At 38.3% G+C, this 20,797-nt stretch overlaps 1 protein-coding gene across 1 annotated transcript in view; it reads right to left on the bottom strand.

The window, feature by feature from the left end:
* LOC134796969 (xanthine dehydrogenase/oxidase-like) overlaps positions 1–17,670 on the bottom strand; it is a 48,071-nt gene extending 30,401 nt beyond the window's left edge. Inside the window, exons 1-7 of the mRNA XM_063769163.1 lie at positions 17,510–17,670; positions 16,059–16,432; positions 15,543–15,766; positions 15,252–15,354; positions 15,027–15,154; positions 14,561–14,848; positions 13,971–14,132 (exon numbers count right to left, since the gene is read on the bottom strand). Of these exons, the coding sequence (XP_063625233.1) occupies positions 13,971–14,132; positions 14,561–14,848; positions 15,027–15,154; positions 15,252–15,354; positions 15,543–15,766; positions 16,059–16,432; positions 17,510–17,523 (1,293 nt within the window). The 5' untranslated portion in view covers positions 17,524–17,670. The remainder of the gene's footprint in view (positions 1–13,970; positions 14,133–14,560; positions 14,849–15,026; positions 15,155–15,251; positions 15,355–15,542; positions 15,767–16,058; positions 16,433–17,509) is intronic.
* Positions 17,671–20,797: the final 3,127 nt, after the last annotated feature.

The raw sequence follows: 20,797 nt of genomic DNA, 5'->3' as shown, positions 1-20,797 counted from the left end.
GTTAGTACGTTATTTCGTTAGTTTTGTTTCTGGCGCAAATAATAAGGAATTCAATTATTTTTTATTCTAATTATACATATGAAAACAATCTGTATTATTTAATCTCTTCAATAAAGTAATAACCAATATTTTAGTAATTAAACTGAGAGTAATACGACGGTCGAAACTGTCAGTGGGCCGCGAACAACTGTGTTGTATGCGTGCACTTTTATTAGGCGTAAGGTGCGCGCTCTCACTTGTTAAGCTTATAGGAAGGAAAAGCTAAACCCATTCGAATAAAAGTTTTTGGGAGTGTTTCTGTGGGTTCCTTAGTAATTGATTTGATAAGAAAAAAGATTGAATATATGCATAGAAATAACTTAAAATTGCAATAAATCGACTCACGAAATAGCGGTCATTTTATTTTTCGTGTGTCTCCTATTTCGTGTCACTAACGAATCAAGGATTTTCTAGATACATTTTGAGTGCTTGTTTTTAAATATAACAACGAAGATAATTAAAAAAATAAATTAGTAAACAATTAATGTATTTCATGAAGTTTCGTATGAGCGAAATTCGGTATATGTTTTTTTCACTAGAATTCTCATAAAACGAGTTTGAATGTGACCCGAGTTAAAATTTTTAAGGTATATTCCACGTATATTCTCATATTAACTACTAGCACAATTTTATTTATTATTCAATTTATTTGATTTATTTTTGTGTATGTTTATATTTAACGTATAAGATAGTAAATTATTTTTTGTAAATAATTTTTATTTTTTAATTTATTTTAATTTGTAATTTTTATTTTATTTATTTAAATAGTTTGGCTCTTAATCACGTATTAAAGTACCCATATGGTTTACAAAGTCTTAATTCAACCATTAAAGACGACGAGTACAAAAAACTTTAAGCTAGCTCTCAAATTTTTTTTTTATATTATTTTTAATTTGACCATACAATTATTCGTAAGTAGGTAAGACCGTTAAATATAAATGATTATCAGCAAATTATCACCAATTACTCTAAGAAAACTTTATGCCGAAACAGGGGACACGAATTCACGAACTTAGGAGCTGACCTAAATTTGTATCACGAAATGGGAGCCAAATAAGAGGTTCACGACAAAATTCATATAAAATAAAGTTTCAACTAAAACCCTACAGTTTATACATTAAATTATCAACAAAGAACTAATATAACTTATTCAAAAGCTTTCAAGGTAATGATATGCTTAGTAATATTTAAAAAAATATACAAACTCTCAACTCACTCTCAAGAGCCTTAACCTGCCGAAACAGGGGCCCTTTACCTTATGCCTATAAGATTCGAAGAGTTCCGTGGATTCCTCATGGATCCCATCATCAGAACTGGGATAAAAACGGGACCAACTTGGAACTATGTATATACTTCCAAACTAAAAACTAATTTTCCAAATCGGTTCACCACCACCAACCGGTTGAACTTGTAACCTAAGTAGAGGTTTACAAAATTAAATATACTTAAGGTCACTGTGGGCAAGACCGGCATACTTTTTTTTCACTTTGGAGTGATCTAGTTCCGTTAATTATTAACCTACATTAACGCTTGTAATCGCATACGATGAAGAATTTAATAACTAGTAGTTCGCCCCGAACTGAGAACTCGCGGTTAACCAAAAATTATATAGCGATTGACTTTATTGCACCTACTTAGGTACTCGTATAGTGACATAAAATAATAGAAAATAAATGAGGGCGCCAGTTTCTACGTAACTGTCACATTTTTGACGTAAAATGCTTACACATGGCAACAATTTAGTATGGACATTTTTGAGTTCCATTTTATTTAATTTCTACTATTTTATGTCGCACTATAGGCGGCAACTGACAGATTTAAGCAAAGAGTAGTATGTATAATATAGTTGGTCAAGCAGATCTTGTCAGTAGAAAAAGGCGGCAAATTTGAAAAATGTAGGCGCGATGGGATATCGTCCGATACAAAATTTGAATTTCACGCCTTTTTCCACTGACAAGATTTGCTTGACCATCTATATATAGAACAAAATTTGAAAAATGTAGGCGCGAAGGGATATCGTCTGATACAAAATTTGAATTTCACGCCTTTTTCTACTGACAAGATTTGCTTGACCATCTATATACAGGGTGACCTTAGCCATTGGACAAACCCTGATATCCCACGTAGGGTTACTTCGCAGAAATGCTCTAACGGTTATTATTATTTTAATTAAAAAAAAAAAATTATCATACAAAAGTTATTAACAATAATCGACAACAAAAAGAAACATACTGTATTAATCATTGGCAGTGCTTTTGGCATTTTTTTTTTAAATGTGCGACAATGATGACATTTGTCAAAAGTCAGAATCTTATTAATGTCATAAATAAAAAAGATAATCAAAACGGTCTAAGAAGGTTTTATACTATTTATTACCTCAGGAGCTATTGACACAGAGGTTGCTCCAAAGTAAAAAAAAATTAATTTGTTAATTTATTCGTAACCGCTACACCGATTGTTATGATACTTTGTATACTGGTTCTAAATACCCTGATGCATATGTACATTTCGGCTTTGTCCAATGGCTAGGGACACCCTGTATAGGACAAAGAGAACTTCTCGTGGAACTTTTTTGCATCAATTTTGAAGCGCCATCTGTAATTCTTAACCAGAAACACCAACGTCAATATCAGGGGTGAAGGGGCATAAATAGCGTCTAAGGACCTATGTTGCGAACGTAAAAAACTTCGACTTTGAAGAAAGGCTTCAGGATATTTATTAATACACGAAAACAGATTAGGTACTTTTAACTTGACTGTTGATGTAAATAAAGTACCTATCATACACGGCTGGAATAACACACAATTGACCACAAAACACAATTGAACGCAGCACAGGTTGTGAATCTACCCGCCCTGATTTTTTCTGAATTTTCTGATAATAAAGTTCTCAGCAACTGTGATGGCGTATGAAAACTTTGTTTCTTTTAACATTGTAAAACTGAAAGTATTTTTATTTATATGAATTATGTCGTAGTACAGACTATAAATACGGTGTTATAATATTTTGAGTTTTATTCGACAAAGTTGTTTTTTTGTGACAATTGCCTCCATGGCAAGTATGGCAACGCAATAAATAATCTGTTCTATCAGATGTTTATTTGTTTGTTTCATGCCCTGGATACAAGACTTTTAAGACGTTCTGACGAAATAAAGTGAAGCCATATTAACAAAAAAAAGTTTAGCGTTAAGTAATATAGATGGCGCTATTTTTTCGAATAAAGGGCTTTGTATACGACTGTCCCTCCCCTGGACTTAAGTCACCACCATAGAGATAAAAATAAACTGTATCTGTGCTAACCTGAAACATTTCCTGTCAAATGTCAAATACTTATGTTTATTTTATTTTTATCTTGCTAATTATTCCAAAATGGTAAATTTAAAAACGATATTATAAAAGTGTAAACCAAGCACTTTCATTTGATACCAAACTCGACCATGTTTCTTGCAATTAAAATTACCAGAATAGCAAGACCTCTTACAAACAGCTTTTTGGCCTTCTAAGCTCTTCTAGCTCAATAACCCCTTGATCGGGCCTGCTCATAATTTAATGACTAAAATATAATGCCGTCGACTACACGTTTACCTAATTTCATTTAAATTAGAACAAATTTACTTAAGTTATTGAGTATCAAACTATCTTCTGCCAGTTCAGCTTAAAAACATCGAAATGCCAGGACGTGCCCCTAGCCAGCCGCGTGTTCAAAGTCGAATGTAAGTACTTCGCTTCGCTTCGCTCGCTCGTTCGATTAATAGTTTAGCTTTAGTGACAGATCATTTCAAACACAAATTAAGCAAAAACAATTTTTTTTATTTGGCGAGTAGATGGACTTCCCGTGCAGTTTAAGGGAAGTCCGTCTAGTAATGATATCAGCCAATCTATGGGTGCGTATATTATGTTCGTAGTCAAATTCCTAAAAGGAACGAATCAAGACAATGAAAAGTGTACTTTAAACTTGTTAATATGGGGTGTAGATTAGAAATAAACACCATTTTTCTAATACAAAGGCAAGTCGCCCATATACTACGAAAATGGGGTGGTAAATTTTTTTTGGCAAATAATTACACGTAGGTAATTATTTTTTTGATTTCCGAAATAAAGGATCAATAGTCATTTAAACTGAATTTCAATCGTTTCTTTTAATTTACTGAGATCAAAATTTAATAAAGTACCTAACACCATGCGAAAAGGATTCAGGCATCAACTCGTCACACCAAAATTTTGTTATAACCTGTCACACCGCCAAAAGCGAAATTATTTGTTTCAATTCGTCACAAGTAAATTGAGTTCTCAAAAAAAAGTCACATCATCAGCATCATCACAAAAACGTCAGCGTCAGTCATTAAGTCACATCATAGTTTTGTAGCTATTGGTCACACGGCAAATCTGTTCCTATTCGTCATCCCGTCAAACAGTTCTAACTGGTCACAAGCAGGACTGAAAGGCCGTCGTGCGCAGTGATCGATTCTAACCTATGCCTAACCAGGCTTAGGCTTACCCTCCCCAATTTATCGATATCGATAAAATACGCAAGCATGTAGCATACTACACTATTTAAGTCTGTTACAGGGCTCGGAAACCGTTCTCAACGCTCAAACCGGTTTCGTTCATTTGCCCGGGAACGAAATGGATTTCGTTTCCGTTTGCGGTTACCGGTTAAAGAACTGTTCTTTTGAAATAACGGTTTACACCAATTACGTTCTCGTTTCGTTCTTGAGGAACGAAATAAACCGGTTAAATTGAAAACGTCACAGCAAGATAAAATGAGTATTATTATTTGTAACCGGCAGAATATCAGTGCTTTCCTCGAAAAAGCGAAGCGTATCGCTGCGTAGGAATCCTTTTGCGTCCTGCAGTACGCTGTGTGCGCCGAAATATGTGTTTTTTGTTTATTGTTTTTTTATTACTTTTCTACTTATTAATTAATTAGTGCATGTTTGTTACATGTTTTTCCTGTTTGTTAATAAATAATAGTTTCAGATGTTTTATTTTATAATTTTATTTAATAATTTTTTTTATAGCAGCTTTAGAATGATTATAGAAGAAGGTATTATTAATTATTTTTATTATTGATTAAAATCAACCAATTATTTATTTATACAAGAAAACTAATCAGTTTCATATTTGCCACCATCAATTAGCCCATCTGCTTGAAAATTAAAAAAAAAACCGGCCAAGTGCGAGTCAGACTCGCGTTGCAAGGGTTCCGTTCGTACATTAGAAATGTAACATTACACAATTTTTAACAATGTATTTTTTATGTGAAACGTGAGTGAAAAACCCGTAGGGTCGGATCAAAAACGAAGTAATTAAGTCCGACTCACGCTGGACTGCACATTTCTAATAGATTTTCCTGTCATCTAATAGGTAAAGAACTATTTTATGAATTTTTTTCAAAAGTTTAGACCCAGTAGTGTCGGAGATAAAGGGAGGAATGGTCAGTTTTTGCCTATTTACTTGAATAACTTCTAAAATGTTTATCCTAAAATTATAAAAAAAATATATTTGGATTCTCACAACTTTTATTTGATACATATCAACACGATTTAGTTTGAACTTTTTTATTTTTAAATTTTCTCATTGACCCCCTAAAAGTGGCCCCCATGTTTAGTTAAGGTATCATAGTGGTTATCCGGGTCAAGGTCCGGGTCCGAGTCCGAGTCCGGGTCCGAGTCCGGGTCTGAGTCCGAGTCCGAGGCCGGGTCCGAGTCCGGGTCCGAGTCCGGGTCCGAGTCCAAGTCCGAGTTCAAGTCCGGGTCCGAGTCCGGTTCCGAGCTCGGGTCTGAGTCCTAGTCCGAGGCCGGGTCCGAGTCCGGGTCCGAGTCCGGGTCCGAGTCCAAGTCCGGGTTCAAGTCCGGGTCCGAGTGCGGTTCCGACTCCGAGTCCGAGTCATGGTCCGGTTCCGAGTCCGGGTCCGAGTTCGGTTCCGAGTCCGGGTTCGTGTCCGGGTCCGAGTCCGGGTCCGAGTTCGGTTCCGAGTTCGGTTCCGAGTCCGAGTCCGGGTCCGAGTCCGGGTCCGAGTCCGGGTCCGAGTCCGGGTCCGAGTCCGAGTCCGAGTCCGGGTCCGAGTTCGGGTCCGAGTCCGGGTCCGAGTCCGGTTCCGAGCTCGGGTCTGAGTCCGAGTCCGAGGCCGGGTCCGAGTCCGGGTCCGAGTCCAAGTCCGGGTTCAAGTCCGGGTCCGAGTGCGGTTCCGACTCCGAGTCCGAGTCATGGTCCGGTTCCGAGTCCGGGTCCGGGTCCGTGTCCGGGTCCGAGTCCGGGTCCGAGTCCGGGTCCGAGTCCGGGTCCGAGTCCGGGTCCGAGTCCGGGGTCCGAGTCCGGGGTCCGAGTCCGGGTCCGAATCCGGGTCCGAGTCCAGGTCCGGGTCCAGGTCCGAACCGGATCCGGGTATGAGTCCGGTTCTGGTTTCGCGTCCGGGTCGCAGTCCAAGTCAAAATCGAAATTCGAAATCACCAAACGTGAACTATGCGTCGTTAAAGAGTTCTGTTCTAGTCATCATCAGCAGTTCCACTTCATCAAATGCGACAGTTTTTAATGAAAATGCTTGATTTTCTGATGTAAATACAAAAATCTCTATACGCATGCCTTTAAGATTTGAAGAGTTCCCTCGATTCCTCATGGATCCCGTCATCAGAACTCGAGCTTGACAAAAATGTGGCTTAAAAACTTAACTTGCTTAACAAACATAACGAAGACGACAAATCGCCAAACGTGAACTATGCGTCGTTGAAGAGTTCCGTTCTGATCATCATCAGCAGTTCCACTTCATCAAATGTCACTTTTTTGGATGTATATGCTTATTTTGTTGATAAAAACCCAAAAATCACTATATGTATGCCCTTAAGATTTGAGGAGTTCCCTCGATTCCTCATGGATCCCATCATCAGAACTGGGTTTTGACAAAAACGGGACCAATCTGTATGCATATACGTACAATCATAAAATAATTTTCAAAATCGGTCCAGTAATTAAGTAATGACGGAGATATGGAGTAACAAACATAAAAAAAACATACAATCGAATTGATAACCTCCTCCTTTGGGATTTGGAACTCGGTTAAAAAGGATTAACAAAATTCAAAATGAATATCTATAGACAATAAATAATTTGCACGCCAGCGTGTCAGCATTGTTTGCTTAATTACGTCCACCAACATTTCATATTCTTTTTAATTTGCATACAAAATGCAAGGAGGAGAGGAGGAGAAGCTGATAATACAATTCAGAGCGTTATATCCTTTCAGACTAGGATTATCAAAAAATGTGTACCCACTTATTTTACTCACAGTTGTCAGAATCGAAATTATCGGTCTCTTCTTCATTGAAAAATGGTTGACTGTCCGGAATATATTTACAACTTTGTGAATCCATTTTAAATGTAACAAAACACCACCAATAGGGTGTTTCATTTTTCCGAATTTTCGATTTTCATCTGACTTTGCTCGAATTCTTGTTCTAACTGATAAAAAAATATTATACGTTAAAAGAAATTAAAATCAGTCAACGTTTAGAGGTTGCACAACATCAACAAAGATTTTTCAAATAACCAACGACTCTACATCGGAGGGTAGAAAATGGTTTAAGCGGCTACTATCAAAGCGGAGAGTAGTGTGATACTGAACCTTCTACATATAAATAAATTTTAAAATTAGTAATAAACTTGGATTTTGGTTACTCGATAAATGTTCTAATTAAGATTTTTCAGTTTTTCCACCTGTTTCCAAAGGAAAAGTGCTTTTATCGTGTTTTAGACGCAAAATTCAGTTTTCTCATTCGATTTTAGTATCAGTTCATTATATTTTGTCATTTTAGAACATAGTTCATTTTCACGCAATGTATGGGGTTCTCACTCTACCTTTTCAACTTGTGCAACCTCTAAACGTTATTTGATTCTTTTGAAAATTGAAATAGATAGTTTTTAGTGTGGGGAGACTCCATTGGTGAGCAAAGTCAGGAAAAATAATACAACTTTTTTTTTTCCATACAAAAGTGAATCACCCTAACCACCAACACCAACAGTCAAAACTCACACGCCCAAAAAGTATAAATAAGAAAAACTGGGCAAGTGCGAGTCGGACTCGCGCACCAAGGGTTCCGTACCATAATGCAAAAAAAAAAAAAGAAAAAAAAATGCAAAAAAAAACGGTCACCCATTCAAGTACTGACCACGCCCGACGTTGCTTAACTTTGGTCAAAAATCACGTTTGTTGTATGGGAGCCCCATTTAAATCTTTATTTTATTCTGTTTTTAGTATTTGTTGTTATAGCGGCAACAGAAATACATCATCTGTGAAAATTTCAACTGTCTAGCTATCACGGTTCGTGAGATACAGCCTGGTGACAGACAGACGGACGGACGGACGGACGGACGGACGGACGGTCGGACGGACGGACGGACAGCGAAGTCTTAGTAATAGTTTTACCCTTTGGGTACGGAACCCTAAAAATAAACAATTCAGTCAGCAAGCAGCACCGTCAAGTCAACATCGAGATCGAGTACTTAGAGCGGGTAGCCGGATAATGTATTAATATTGTAGACGGCTGAGATTAACCGGTATTATATCGATCCTCGAGAACGAAAACATTTGGTTCTCTCAACTAACCGGTTAGAAGAGAGAACTAAATTTTAAAGTTCGCGTTCCATCAATTAACCGGTTTATTAATGAACGAAATAATATAACGGTTTATGAACGATATTAACCGGTATATCAATACCGGTTCCGAGCCCTGGACTCTGTTATGTTGGTACTATTGTTCTTTGACAGTTCTTTGTCGTACATGTTGGTATGGTTGGAGAACCAAACTCACACACAGACTGACAAAAACTGATTCCAGTCGCTAGTATGGAAGTCCCGTCTCTTAAAACGTAGTGATTAGGTATCTCTTTGATGTTGACGGGCTTGCCTTGTAGACGGACTTGCCCACAGTGACCTTCCCTTCATTATCTTATAGTTTTGAGTAAAATTGCTGTGACATATTATGGACAGACAGACAGATGCATGACGAAACTGTTAGTGTTCCGTTTTTGCCATTATTGCTACGGAACCCTAAACTTACAGTGCTTAGTAAATTTTAACTACCTATTATCGACAAACAAAATATTTTTCCCAATAAGTATGTAGTTTATTTTTTGTAACTGTTAGACAATTCGTGTAATGAGCTTAATAGTTAATATTTACTTACTCTTTTTTTTTACTTTGAGAGCGCACCACCGACATTCTTAGTGGTGAACGTATTCGCTGTGGCCGAAAACGTGTTTGTAGATGATTGATTATCTTAAATCGCTACTTTAAAATTTTGTTACATTCTCACAGCCATCGGAAATTTCTTCTCTTTTATTTAAACTTTAGATTTTCACGCGTTCCTGAAACTGAAAAAATCTGTACACATGAACACTGAAGAACGTGGGATTGATGGAAGAAAATAATGCCAAAACCTGACAAACTGAAATCTAAATTTGTACAATGTAGCAAAATGCATTGAGCACTACAGTTTGTTGATGGCTAACTACCTATATTCCATAATATAAATATCCAGAGAGGAAAATGGGGACTACGTTTGTATGGAGAACCGGTCATCCCCTTTCCTCTTAATAACTTAATATGCTTCGGCACATGATTACACATATTTATATATGTAGGTACGTGCATTGTATTTCCATATCTTCCAAGCGGAAAGCCAGACGGTGCTTGCTGGATATTGGTTTCTGAAATCTTCGAAAGAGTGTTGGGTCATATGGAAATAAAGCTCATTGTATAATATTCTCCTTTTTCTGAACGTGTCCACCAAAGTGGATGTTCGTCCCATTACCTAGAGCATTACCAGAAGCATATAGGTATAAAGGCCAGCGCAAACCGGCGGAGCGCAGCGCAGATCACCGAGGAGGATTTACGCCGCGCAGCGCTCACCGGCGAGGTGAAATCCCCCGCGATATCGCGAGCGCGCACAGCCCAAGCGCTGGCGGCCGGCGCACCAGAGAGCACTTCGGCGCAGGCCGGGAAATGCCGCGGCATGCCGCCGCGTGTACTCTATCACAAGGGATTAGTGACTAGTATGCACGAGTTCTCCCCCGTCGTCCCGGCGCTACTCCGGCGCACGCCGCGGGAGGCCTCGGCGCATGCCGGGGGATGCCGCGGCATGCCGGCGCCTACCGCCGCGGTATCCTCTAACGTGCTCCTCGATGCCACGGAGTAACAATCCTCCGTGATGCTCCGAAGTCGGTCTCAAAGCATTTAAATTTATACCTGAAGGTAATTGAAATAGGGAAGAAAATACATTGATAATTTTAAAGTGATCTGCGCTGCGCTCCGCCGGTTTGCGCCTCTACGGGCCCCCAGGTTTCTACGGGCTCTGGTCGTGGTAGGTGCAGCATGCGTGGGCCAGGCAAGCCGAGTGAATTATGTACCTATTTTACCTTAACTTTGTTCACCTGTGTATCCTTTCCAAGATAATCATCTTTTTTAAGATGTAACCCGTATAATTGGTATATCATTTTAATTCTATAATAAATGATGCTTTACATATTCAGCATTTTTTTCTTGGATATTAAATTCTTTACTTCGATTGACGTGTTTATTATTTTCGTTACTATGACAGCGTTAATATTAAAAAAAAAAAATTATAACGTGAAGGTTGAGTACGCAGGTGATAGTACAGTGACATTAGAACTCACACAAGCAAGAACCGCCAACGACGATTTAAATGAATATCATAAACATTTAAATACTAACTTTTTGGCGTTTATCGTGCGTACTTCGTCTTTGCGGAAAAATTACCACAAACAATGGGCCTACCGTGAAACACAAAATTCCAAATTTTGTTAACTGCCTCTCTATCACTCTTGCATATCCGAGCGATAGAGTGGCAGATAAAGAAATTTCGATTTTCGGGTTTCGCCGCAAGCCCTCTGTAAACAAACCGCCTTGATCCATCAATGTTATATAGTTGGTCAAACCAATTTATCAGTCAGTAAGAACCGGGAAAACTATAGTCGTCCTTTTCTTTTGGATGCTAGTACTAGTGTAATGTGTAAGACAAAGATAGTATGATTGTCTCTGTATACGATTGAAATGAGACAGTCCTTTGAAAAAACTATATTTATTCGGAACATCTGTGAAAACTTGATTACTTATGTATGCAAATTTTCAGCTTCATTGAACATCCGGGAAGTGGGTCTTTAGGTTTGATTGTTACAAACAGACAACGGGACAGGTGAAAGTGAAACTACATAAAAACTTGTAAAAATGTGGCTTTTAGTTCAATTTAGTCCAATTTCTATTGGAATTTCTGATGAAAACGTCCTTATTGCACTTGAAGCATAAAGACGTGCCCTTATTTTATGGAAAGCCACAAATAACAACCAATTCGAGCCTACTAGGTGGCAAAATACGAGTAGGTTAAATACACGAGTCTAATCAAATAAGGATTTAACTATTTAGCCAAATATTCTTTATTGTGTTATCCCGGCATAATTGCCACGGCTCATAAGAGAGAGCCTGGGGTCTACTTGACAACTAATCCCAATAATGGGCGTAGGCACCAGTTTTTACGAAAGCGACTGCCTTCTGACCTTCCAACCCAGAGGGTAAACTAGGCCTTATTGAGATCTAGGCTTTATTGTGCCAAAGTTACCTACTCGTAAGTCTCGTAACACAAACAATAAGTTTCACAGAACAAAATTACTTACATATAGGTACCTAAACAAGTAAACATATTACTTTTCTAATAAAAGGACTGAAGTGTAGTGCTGCGAAGACGGTATTTTAATGATATATGGATATACATGGTAAAAGAAGTAGGCATATTTTGCGTGGTCTGACGCACCTGGCCGGTGTTTCCCGATTTTCTGTCAATGTCTGTGAAGACCTTTCTTCACAAAATACCTAAAATGAATAATAAGTAAAGTTTTAAATTAATCTAAAACTCTCCAGTTTGCTATTCATTCAAACTGAGAAAATCCAAATTTCTAAGTCGGTATACGACCGGTGTCTTATATGCCATTGAAAATTCAACATTAATAACAACTAATTAGGCATAGCGTCCAATGTAGAGTATGGCACAGGCACTAGTTCTTACGAATTTTACCTGAATTTATTAATCAAAGGAGCTGATGTAAAAGTGAGTTGGGAAAGTTGGCAGCTAGTCGCCGAAGCTCCGGTTTCCTCGAGATTAGCCCCTAAGCCTGCACCTAACATACCCTGGCTCATGGCTTAGGGCTTTTAGCTTGCTGTTGTGACAATTAAAAATTTTATAAAAGAAAACTAGTCTAACAACAAAATAAATGCTTATTTTCAGGCATTCTTCACTATCTCTCCCTGCCATCTAACCCAGAGGGGAAAAATATATACCTTATAGTAGCTACTCCGTCTTCCTCGTGATATTTTACTTCACCGAAAAGCAATCGGTTAAGATAGTTACAACAAGTTCATTGTTAATAATAGCCGGGGTTAGGACCCACGACCATTGGTTTACAAATCAAACTTTTTACCTATATCATTTGTAAGTATGTTTATGTATTTTTTTACTCAGTATCACGAGCTCTTTCGATACTAATAGGAGAAACAAAATGTATCAGAATTTCCATACATTTCTGACTACCTTCTTACAAAATCAAAAAATTGTAACGGAAATAACACTATAACTTTAAATAAAATATCATTATAATAAATCTGTTTTCTTTTTGCCATTTTGGAGTATATGTATTGCTTTATGATATTTGTCAATTATTTTTTTAATCATAGACAATTGTCACAGTCATGTTCGTTTTCATGATAGATCTACACCCACGCAACCACACGCAACTGCATGTCATGTTCTTGCGGTTTATTTTTATAACGCCAAGATGCTAACTCCATCTTGCGTCCAGTAGAAGAATCAAAATATTGTAGAAAAATAAGAATGCAGTTTACTCTATGCCGTAGGATCCCCTTTTGAATGTCATAAATCCAAATATGGCGGCCATACCCATCGACAAAAAAGTCTAGTGATGATGTGATTTCATTGACAGTTACGATCGCACGCTGTCAAATGCAACAACTTGCGATCCATTGCGATCCTAACTAGAGCTGGGACACGTTGGCAAAATGCGTACCAAAAGTACGTTTCTATGAAAATACCAGTTTTACGTGTACCACCCCAAATAGGCAATTTAAGTGTTTACCGTACTTAAGCGTCTTACAAATAAGGGTTATTTATGCAAATATCGACTTTTCATTAGTAGGGATCCGACGTATCGTGACGTTTTGAGTCAAGGCCATTAATCAAATGACATATTAACAATGTAAAAATTATTTCCATTATTTTTTGATCCAACAGATACCCGTACGACTGTCAGTTAACAAAAAAATATTTTACTTAAAGTAAAGGTAAGAATGGAGGTACGAGGTGTTGGCAACTTCATATTTGTTATATTTTGAAAATTAAAGTCCGTGCTTTTAAATACTCGACAAACAAAAAGTCGTCCATTAAGAAAAACCTGTCCCAAAAACTATTTCAGTACAACGCCCCACCTCTAGTGAGGATATAGTTCACTGACAGATGGCAAGTGTACGCAATTCGACAAGTGACGAATTATCCGCGTCAACTGGATATTCCATCGAAACGTCAAATGTGCCTTCTGGAATTGGCCCCCTGTAAACAGATGCTGTATTAATTTTCTTCTTCAGAACTGCATCTATATTTTTTAAGGTAGCGAGAAAATGATATATAGCAAGTTATCACTCATTATCTTTCTCGAGTTGTCATGGGAGCCTGGGGTCCGCTTAGCAACTAACCCCAAGAATTGACGTAGGCACTAGTTTTTACGAAAGCGAGGTAAAACTAGCATTTGATACGTAATAAAGTCAATGTAATGTTTAAATTGATATCTTTCAACTGACATGCACAATTGCGCAATCTGAAAATAAATGATTTCCGATTCTGATTAAATCTTACCAACGCTTCAACTTTCTCAATAGGCTTGTTGATCGGATAGAGCTTAGGGTTGGTAACGAATTCTTGTTTACCACTGGAGACGGGACGAGTCTTGCTCAGGGTTATCGCTCCGGAGGCGTAGCGAGCGTCCAGCTGCCAGGGCGGGCACAGGGAGAGAAGACCCTAGGAACAGGAAAATTTGTGGAATAGAATCTACTACTAAAGTAGAGGGCTATCAACCGACATCCGAGGATTTGGAATGAACTCTCGCTCGGTATCAGGATACCCGGAGCTTCTTCATATTTTAAATAAATATCGAAAAAAGGGTTCGGTTTTTGTTTAATTTCAGGCTATAACTGCTGAACAGTCCCAAAAAATATGCAGCTGGGATTCAGACCGCCGTTTCAAGACCCTGGAACTTGATATATTTAAAAAAATATAGTTATAAGTTAAAACGTACCGCAGAACAGTAGAAGAGTGGAAAGTTCCATTTTGTCTAAAGCCAAGTCCATATTTGAAGTTAAAACCCCGTACTTTTAGTAACCAATTCAGGATTAAGAACATTTACAAAATTAATTCATGATTAACTAAGTAGGTACTTATCTATTTACTTTATAAAACAAATTGATAGCCAAATTCTTCCTATATTTAGCCGACGGTTCCGGCGGGTGCTCCTCTGCCACCAACTCTTTCTCTAACGCCTTGATAGCGCCCTGTAGCGTCTCATTAGTGAACAGTTTCTTCCCGACCAGGAATTTCTCCGTTTCTTTAGCGTGCACGAAGCGCGGGTTGATGTTTCCGTAGACTATTCTAGCCTCTTTGACAGTGCTGGATTCGTCTAGGTTGTATAAGAAGCCGGCGTTCACCATCGCGTGCGCGTTTTGGGCACGCGGCATGATCTGAAAAGTAGAGAAAAAAATCGTAAAGAAGGTAAATCTAAGGTATCTATTTAGTTCGTCCTCTGATCTTGGTTGACCGTATTTTTTTTGATAATTATAGAAACACTTGTGACAGCATTAAGGTTTTTCAACTAAAGATTCCAACTAGTATTTAAGATTTAAAATAAACCAGATATACCTTAAACGTCGCGAGTTTGTAATTCTTCCCAAGAGGAGGAAGAAGAATGTTTAGCATAACTTTTCCCTTCATATCCACTTTGAGGAATTCCTGAGGAGTCACTTTTGTTAGTCGCCCATCAGCTTGTTCTGAAATTAAATGATATTCCTATATAAAAAAAAGATATTACAATCAAACACACGCTACACTCAAGAATTAAATTCTTGTTGGTAATACAGAACTTACGAATGGTTAAGTAGGCTCCAATAGTCTCCAATAAAAGGAAAACATCTGACGGGAAATCGTTGTGCTTATGTTTGACCATCAGATTACCGGCTATCGATCCCAACTGAAAAAGTATGATACTCAGATTAAATATTTTACCTAGATATTACTTAGGTACCACCTACAAATACTTCGATTTTCTTGGAATGAGTCATGCCAATTTTGCTTATTCGTTGTATTAAATTACTTACTTATGTAAGTATTTGAGCATTAGGGATTGTAATATAATTATGTATATATTTATTGCCTTACATTTCTAACAGGAATATGAGCCACCAAATCCAAATGCTCCCTCAATTTCTCCAAATACCAGAAGTTGTCTTCCGAAGACGACACGGTTTGAAACGTCTTCATCGTCTCAGACAGCGTGGTTCCGGCCCCGAGGACCAGGTTCTGGTCGAAACTGTAGCCTTTCAGCTCTTCCACGCTGGAGATGTCGATTAGGACTTTGGGGTATTTGTCTATGGGATAGGCTCCTGCAAAAGAAATAGTTGAATATATAAACCTACCTACTCTTATTCCGAAGTTCCAAACGATGATCCGTAAATTAACTAATATATACATATAATAATTAAATCAAATGAGATCATGTCCTTCGTAAACAATATTGTTTATTAACAATAATGTTATCAATTGCCAAAATTGCTAATAGTTGTTATGTTTACTATAAACAAATTTTCTCACTGCACCCATGTGATTATATATAAATATTTATATATAATTTTATTGTTTATATATTTAGAGTTGTTAAGGGACTAGTTTACCTACCTTTAGCTGTATTTCCAGCAACAAGCATATAGCTCCCATCTCCTTTCTTCTTCAGCACTTCAAATATATCACTAACTCGATGCACCTTAGTAAAATACCTTCCATCTATCAGCTTTATCTCTATATTCTCCGCCGCTTTAACATCATGTTCCTCTACTAAGCACCAGTCACTTTCACTGCCTTTTCTACAGTGTTTCCCAGTTTTCTTGCAAATCTCGAGGTCCTCTATGTCCATTATGTCTAATTTTGGAGCGTCGGAGGCGAATTTTTTGAAGGCATCCAAGATGGGCCGGTAGCCGGTGCAGCGACACACGTTGCTGCCGAATGACTTCTCTATCTCCAACATGTTAAGGTTCTCGTTGCTCTGTAAGAGACTGTATAGAGTTCAAGTCAAAAGAAGTTGAAAAAAAAATCCGATATATAAGTAGGTATGTAACTACTTACTCCCCATTTACTATCCCAATTACTTACTGTATATTCTGTATAAACCCACAATTTTTCCTAATCAGATATAATCAGAGAAATATGAGATAATAATTTTCCCGATCAGATATTATTATTATCAGATAAATATCGGTTAATAATCGACATAAAAAATGGGTCTGTTTATTATCAGCCAATAACATGTATAACAAGTGAGAAACCTTATTAAATTAGTGCCACCTTGTAGCCTGACCTCTGACCGCGAGTGACCTCTAAGTCGGGGACCCTAATGAATTGAATAAACCTCCTTGGGGCTATTTGTAAAATGACAAAAACAAGCCCTTATGTTCCAATTTTAAATACCAGGGTCCCGAATACCGTTCGTTTGCAAAGTAAAATATACAAGGTGGCCAAAAAAGGTTTTTTCTTGAGCATTATTGTTGATCTTTTAATACACTAGTGCGTTTGTGTATACATCAAAGCTAAAGGCGAATATTATGAAGATAATATTTACGTTTTGTTTTAGTTAAATGATTGTAGTTTTAATTTTTAATATATTTTTGTAAAATACGTTTATGACAAATATTCCAATTTTTTTTACATTATTTTACGTGATGAGATGAATTTATAGGTTATACCAAGTCATACTGAGCAACTTTTACTTGGCGAGTTGGCAGTTTAACAAAACGCACCTGAGTTCTCACACCGTCAACCGGGCCACCATTATCATTGGCATAGACATAAATATTTATTAATGTCATTGTGATATTACATACCCGTACATAGCCATGACCCATCCAGGCGAGCAGTACCCGCACTGCGTGCCGTTGAGCTTGGCGAGGGTCTTCTGTATGGGATGGTAGCCCTTCAGACGGTTGCCGACGCCCTCTATCGTCGTAATTTCCCAACGTTTACTCGGCGAGTTGGCAGTGTAACATAACTCGCACGTGACTTCTCACACCGTCAACCGGGCCATCATTATTGGCATAGACACAAATGTTTATTAATGTCATTGTGATATTACATACCCGTACATAGCCATGACCCATCCAGGCGAGCAGTACCCGCACTGGGTGCCGTTGAGCTTGGCGAGGGTCTTCTGTATGGGATGGTAGCCCTTCAGACGGTTGCCGACGCCCTCTATCGTGGTGATTTCCCAATCTTGACATGATGTCACCGCCACCAGACACTGAGTGAAACGAAAGAACTCACATCAATATAATTTCTTAATTTCAGGAATCAATTGCGATTTTCAATCTACGAGTATGATAAGCCTATACATGGGGCATTATCTATGAAAAGGGACCTTATTGTCGATGGCGCATGCGCCGCACAGCGTCGCGCGGCGTTGTATTTATATCGGAGCATCGTTAATAATGGTGTAAGCGCCATCGACAATAAGGTCCCTTTTCATAGATAACGTCACACATATATGAGTAACTGATAACCGTATTCAAATTTACACTGTGACATCAAAATGATATCTACGTGCATTTCGCTCGTACTTGTCCGTATATGTATTGGCGCGAGCGAGACGCACGGGCGACTGACATCATTTAGATATCGTTTTGTTGCCTGTAAGTTTGAAGTGTCCTCTGAGGGTGAAACCCACTTTATTGGAATTTTTTCCATGGGACACCATAAGATAAGATTGCGCTAACTCACAACTCGCAAAATGACGCGAGGTTCTCAAGGAGGTACCTCTTGGAGGAGGTAAGTTCTGAAGGAGGAGGTACTCACGGAGTTGACAGCGTGAGGCGGCTCGCCGGGCCTCGCAGCAGCGACGACGCATGCGCCGCAGCCGCCCTCGCGGCACAGGTACTTGGTGCCGCGCAGCTCGCAGCGCACGCGCAGGTACTCCAGCAGGGACAAATCTGAACTTATCTCGCATCCCACTGGAAACAGATAAAGGTATTTAAGCAACCTTTGATGAAAACAATTACTGACTTCACACAACAGCCGTGCTGTCATTTTATGGTCTTCAGCAGCAAAGAGGAAATGAAACAGTTACTATAAAAATATCCTAATCCTTTAGGTCAGATTATTGAGGAGAAGACCGGCATTTAAAAATTTATTGCCGGGAAGACCGTCAAAGGGCAGGAACTCTCGTATTTGTATACGTACGTCGCTCAGACATAGTCAGAAAGGAAAAGCTTCACCCCTTCTGCTTTCCAACCTTTTCTACGTAGAGTAAGTAGGCCCCGGCCCGGTCTAGCCTTAGTCATCCTTAAGGCTTGTGTTGTAGGTACTAGTGTCTGTGCGGAAAGAGAAGAGTCGTGGAATACGAGGGAGTCAATATATTCGACTTTTCTCGTTCCACACAGACTCTAGACGAGGATATAAGTACATATAACAGAAAGATACTTACGTAAATAAATAGTAATCGTTTAGAGAACACAAATATCACTGATTAATAAGTACACATATAAATAAATGCCCTTACCAGGATTTGACACCGGGACCTCCTGCTTCGTGGGCAGGGTCACTACCGACTAGGCCAGGAGGCCGTATGTCACCTTTATATACATGTCTTAATTTCTGATGCAGGTTTCCTCTCGATGTTTTCCTTCACCGAAAAGCAAATCGTAAAATATATTCCGTACAAAAAAAAAAACACTTGTTCCTTAGGATGGTATTCCACCTATCCATTTTCTTTGTCCAATTCTAACGTGTATTGCGTTTCAAACTTTGCTTAATGAAAGAGTGAAACGCAATGACCTTGAACAAATAAATTGGACATTTGGAATACCACCCATAGTTGCATAGGAGTTTTACCCGATTTTGGCTTTCCATTCACAAGAAAACTGACTCGTTCAAGCGGCTCCATCATTTGCAAAACACGAGTATCACCATGCAAACCCAACCAATACTGCCCAAACCCTACTCAACTGGTTTATTTGTTATTTTTGTATTTGATTAATTATTGGGCCATTAATCGGTCGACCACCAGTGACCCTTTATGACGATTAACAGCTATTTTAGGCTTTGTTATGACAAAATAAGGTCTAAAATCAATTGCGTGTTGGTCTGTATTCAGGATTTTTTTTATAAAAAGTGTCCTAAAAATATAATTTTAAAAGCTTAAACTGGAAACTAACTTTGAGAAACCGGCCATGGGTATGTCAAGCGGTGCCCAGTAAAGCGTTCCGTAGTTGCCTCTCAAAATAGGTGGGGGGATTTGTAGAGATACTATGGACATATTGTACATATCAGTAAGTACCTATATATATTCGTATCACTTAGGTACGGCCACAGACTTTAAATTTATTGTTGATCAGAATCTGCTCGTCAAAAATATCAATTGCTATGTGCTCGCTATGAGATCACCACCTACATGTTTAGTTAAGGGTTAGCATTGGTTTATGTTTGAAAACTGAGATACGTTTTTAATAATCAGGTATTGTGCCAAATTATGACAAAGGGCTATCATTAATTTTACATTTGTATGTATACATAAATAGCTACTAGACCCTTTATAAAAAAAAATATATTATTATCTTTAAAGGATGACTCACGTTAGACCGGACCGTGGCCGGGCTGGAGCTTCCGGAGCTTCGTTTCTATGGAAAGTACCACGTCATCACCGATCAGACGTCATAGAAAATGACATGTCAGACGCCCCGGCCCGGACACGACCCGGTCTAGCGTGAGTCATCCTTAATACCGATTCTAGATGATACAACACGTTGTGCTATTTACATATTTACAAACAAAGATATTTATGATGGCCTAGATGGTGAATAAAGTTAAGTATATAAGGAGCTAGCTATTAAAATGACAGAAAAGTTAGATTATAATAACAAAACTTCCGTGAGACGTGAGTGACTTGTTCTTAATATATTTAAAGTTCGATTATCTTAGAAAACCACGAAACTTTTACTAGAATTATAAGTACATTTTCTGGACCAACCTATTGGTAGTTAGAAGGTTATCCATTAATTACTGGGCACCCAGTATAATTTATTTTTATTTATTTTATTTATTCAGAACACATACAGTCATACAAGATACATATGTAAGAGGTGCGTAATACGCACATAAATCTTAATACTGAAAAGACCTGGAGGTTCATAATAGTAGATTGTACAACAAGGGCATAAAGTGACCCATTTTTACCCGAGGCAATTTTTTGGTCTGAGCGAAGCGAAGACCAAAATAGTAGACGAGGGTAAAAATTGACATTTATGCCCTTGTTGTACACTCTGCTTTTCACTTCGATTGCGAGGAAAATAAATTATATTTTTCACGGCAATTTACACCACGAAATTGTCGTAAAGCGAAAGAACATAATACATAACCAATTCCCGCCAACTAAC

Source organism: Cydia splendana, chromosome 14 (assembly GCF_910591565.1).
Source record: "Cydia splendana chromosome 14, ilCydSple1.2, whole genome shotgun sequence".
In the NCBI taxonomy this organism is placed as follows: Eukaryota; Metazoa; Arthropoda; class Insecta; order Lepidoptera; family Tortricidae; genus Cydia; species Cydia splendana.
The sequence above is the reverse complement of the archived record's forward strand: the minus strand, read 5'-3'. Positions and strand labels throughout refer to the sequence as shown.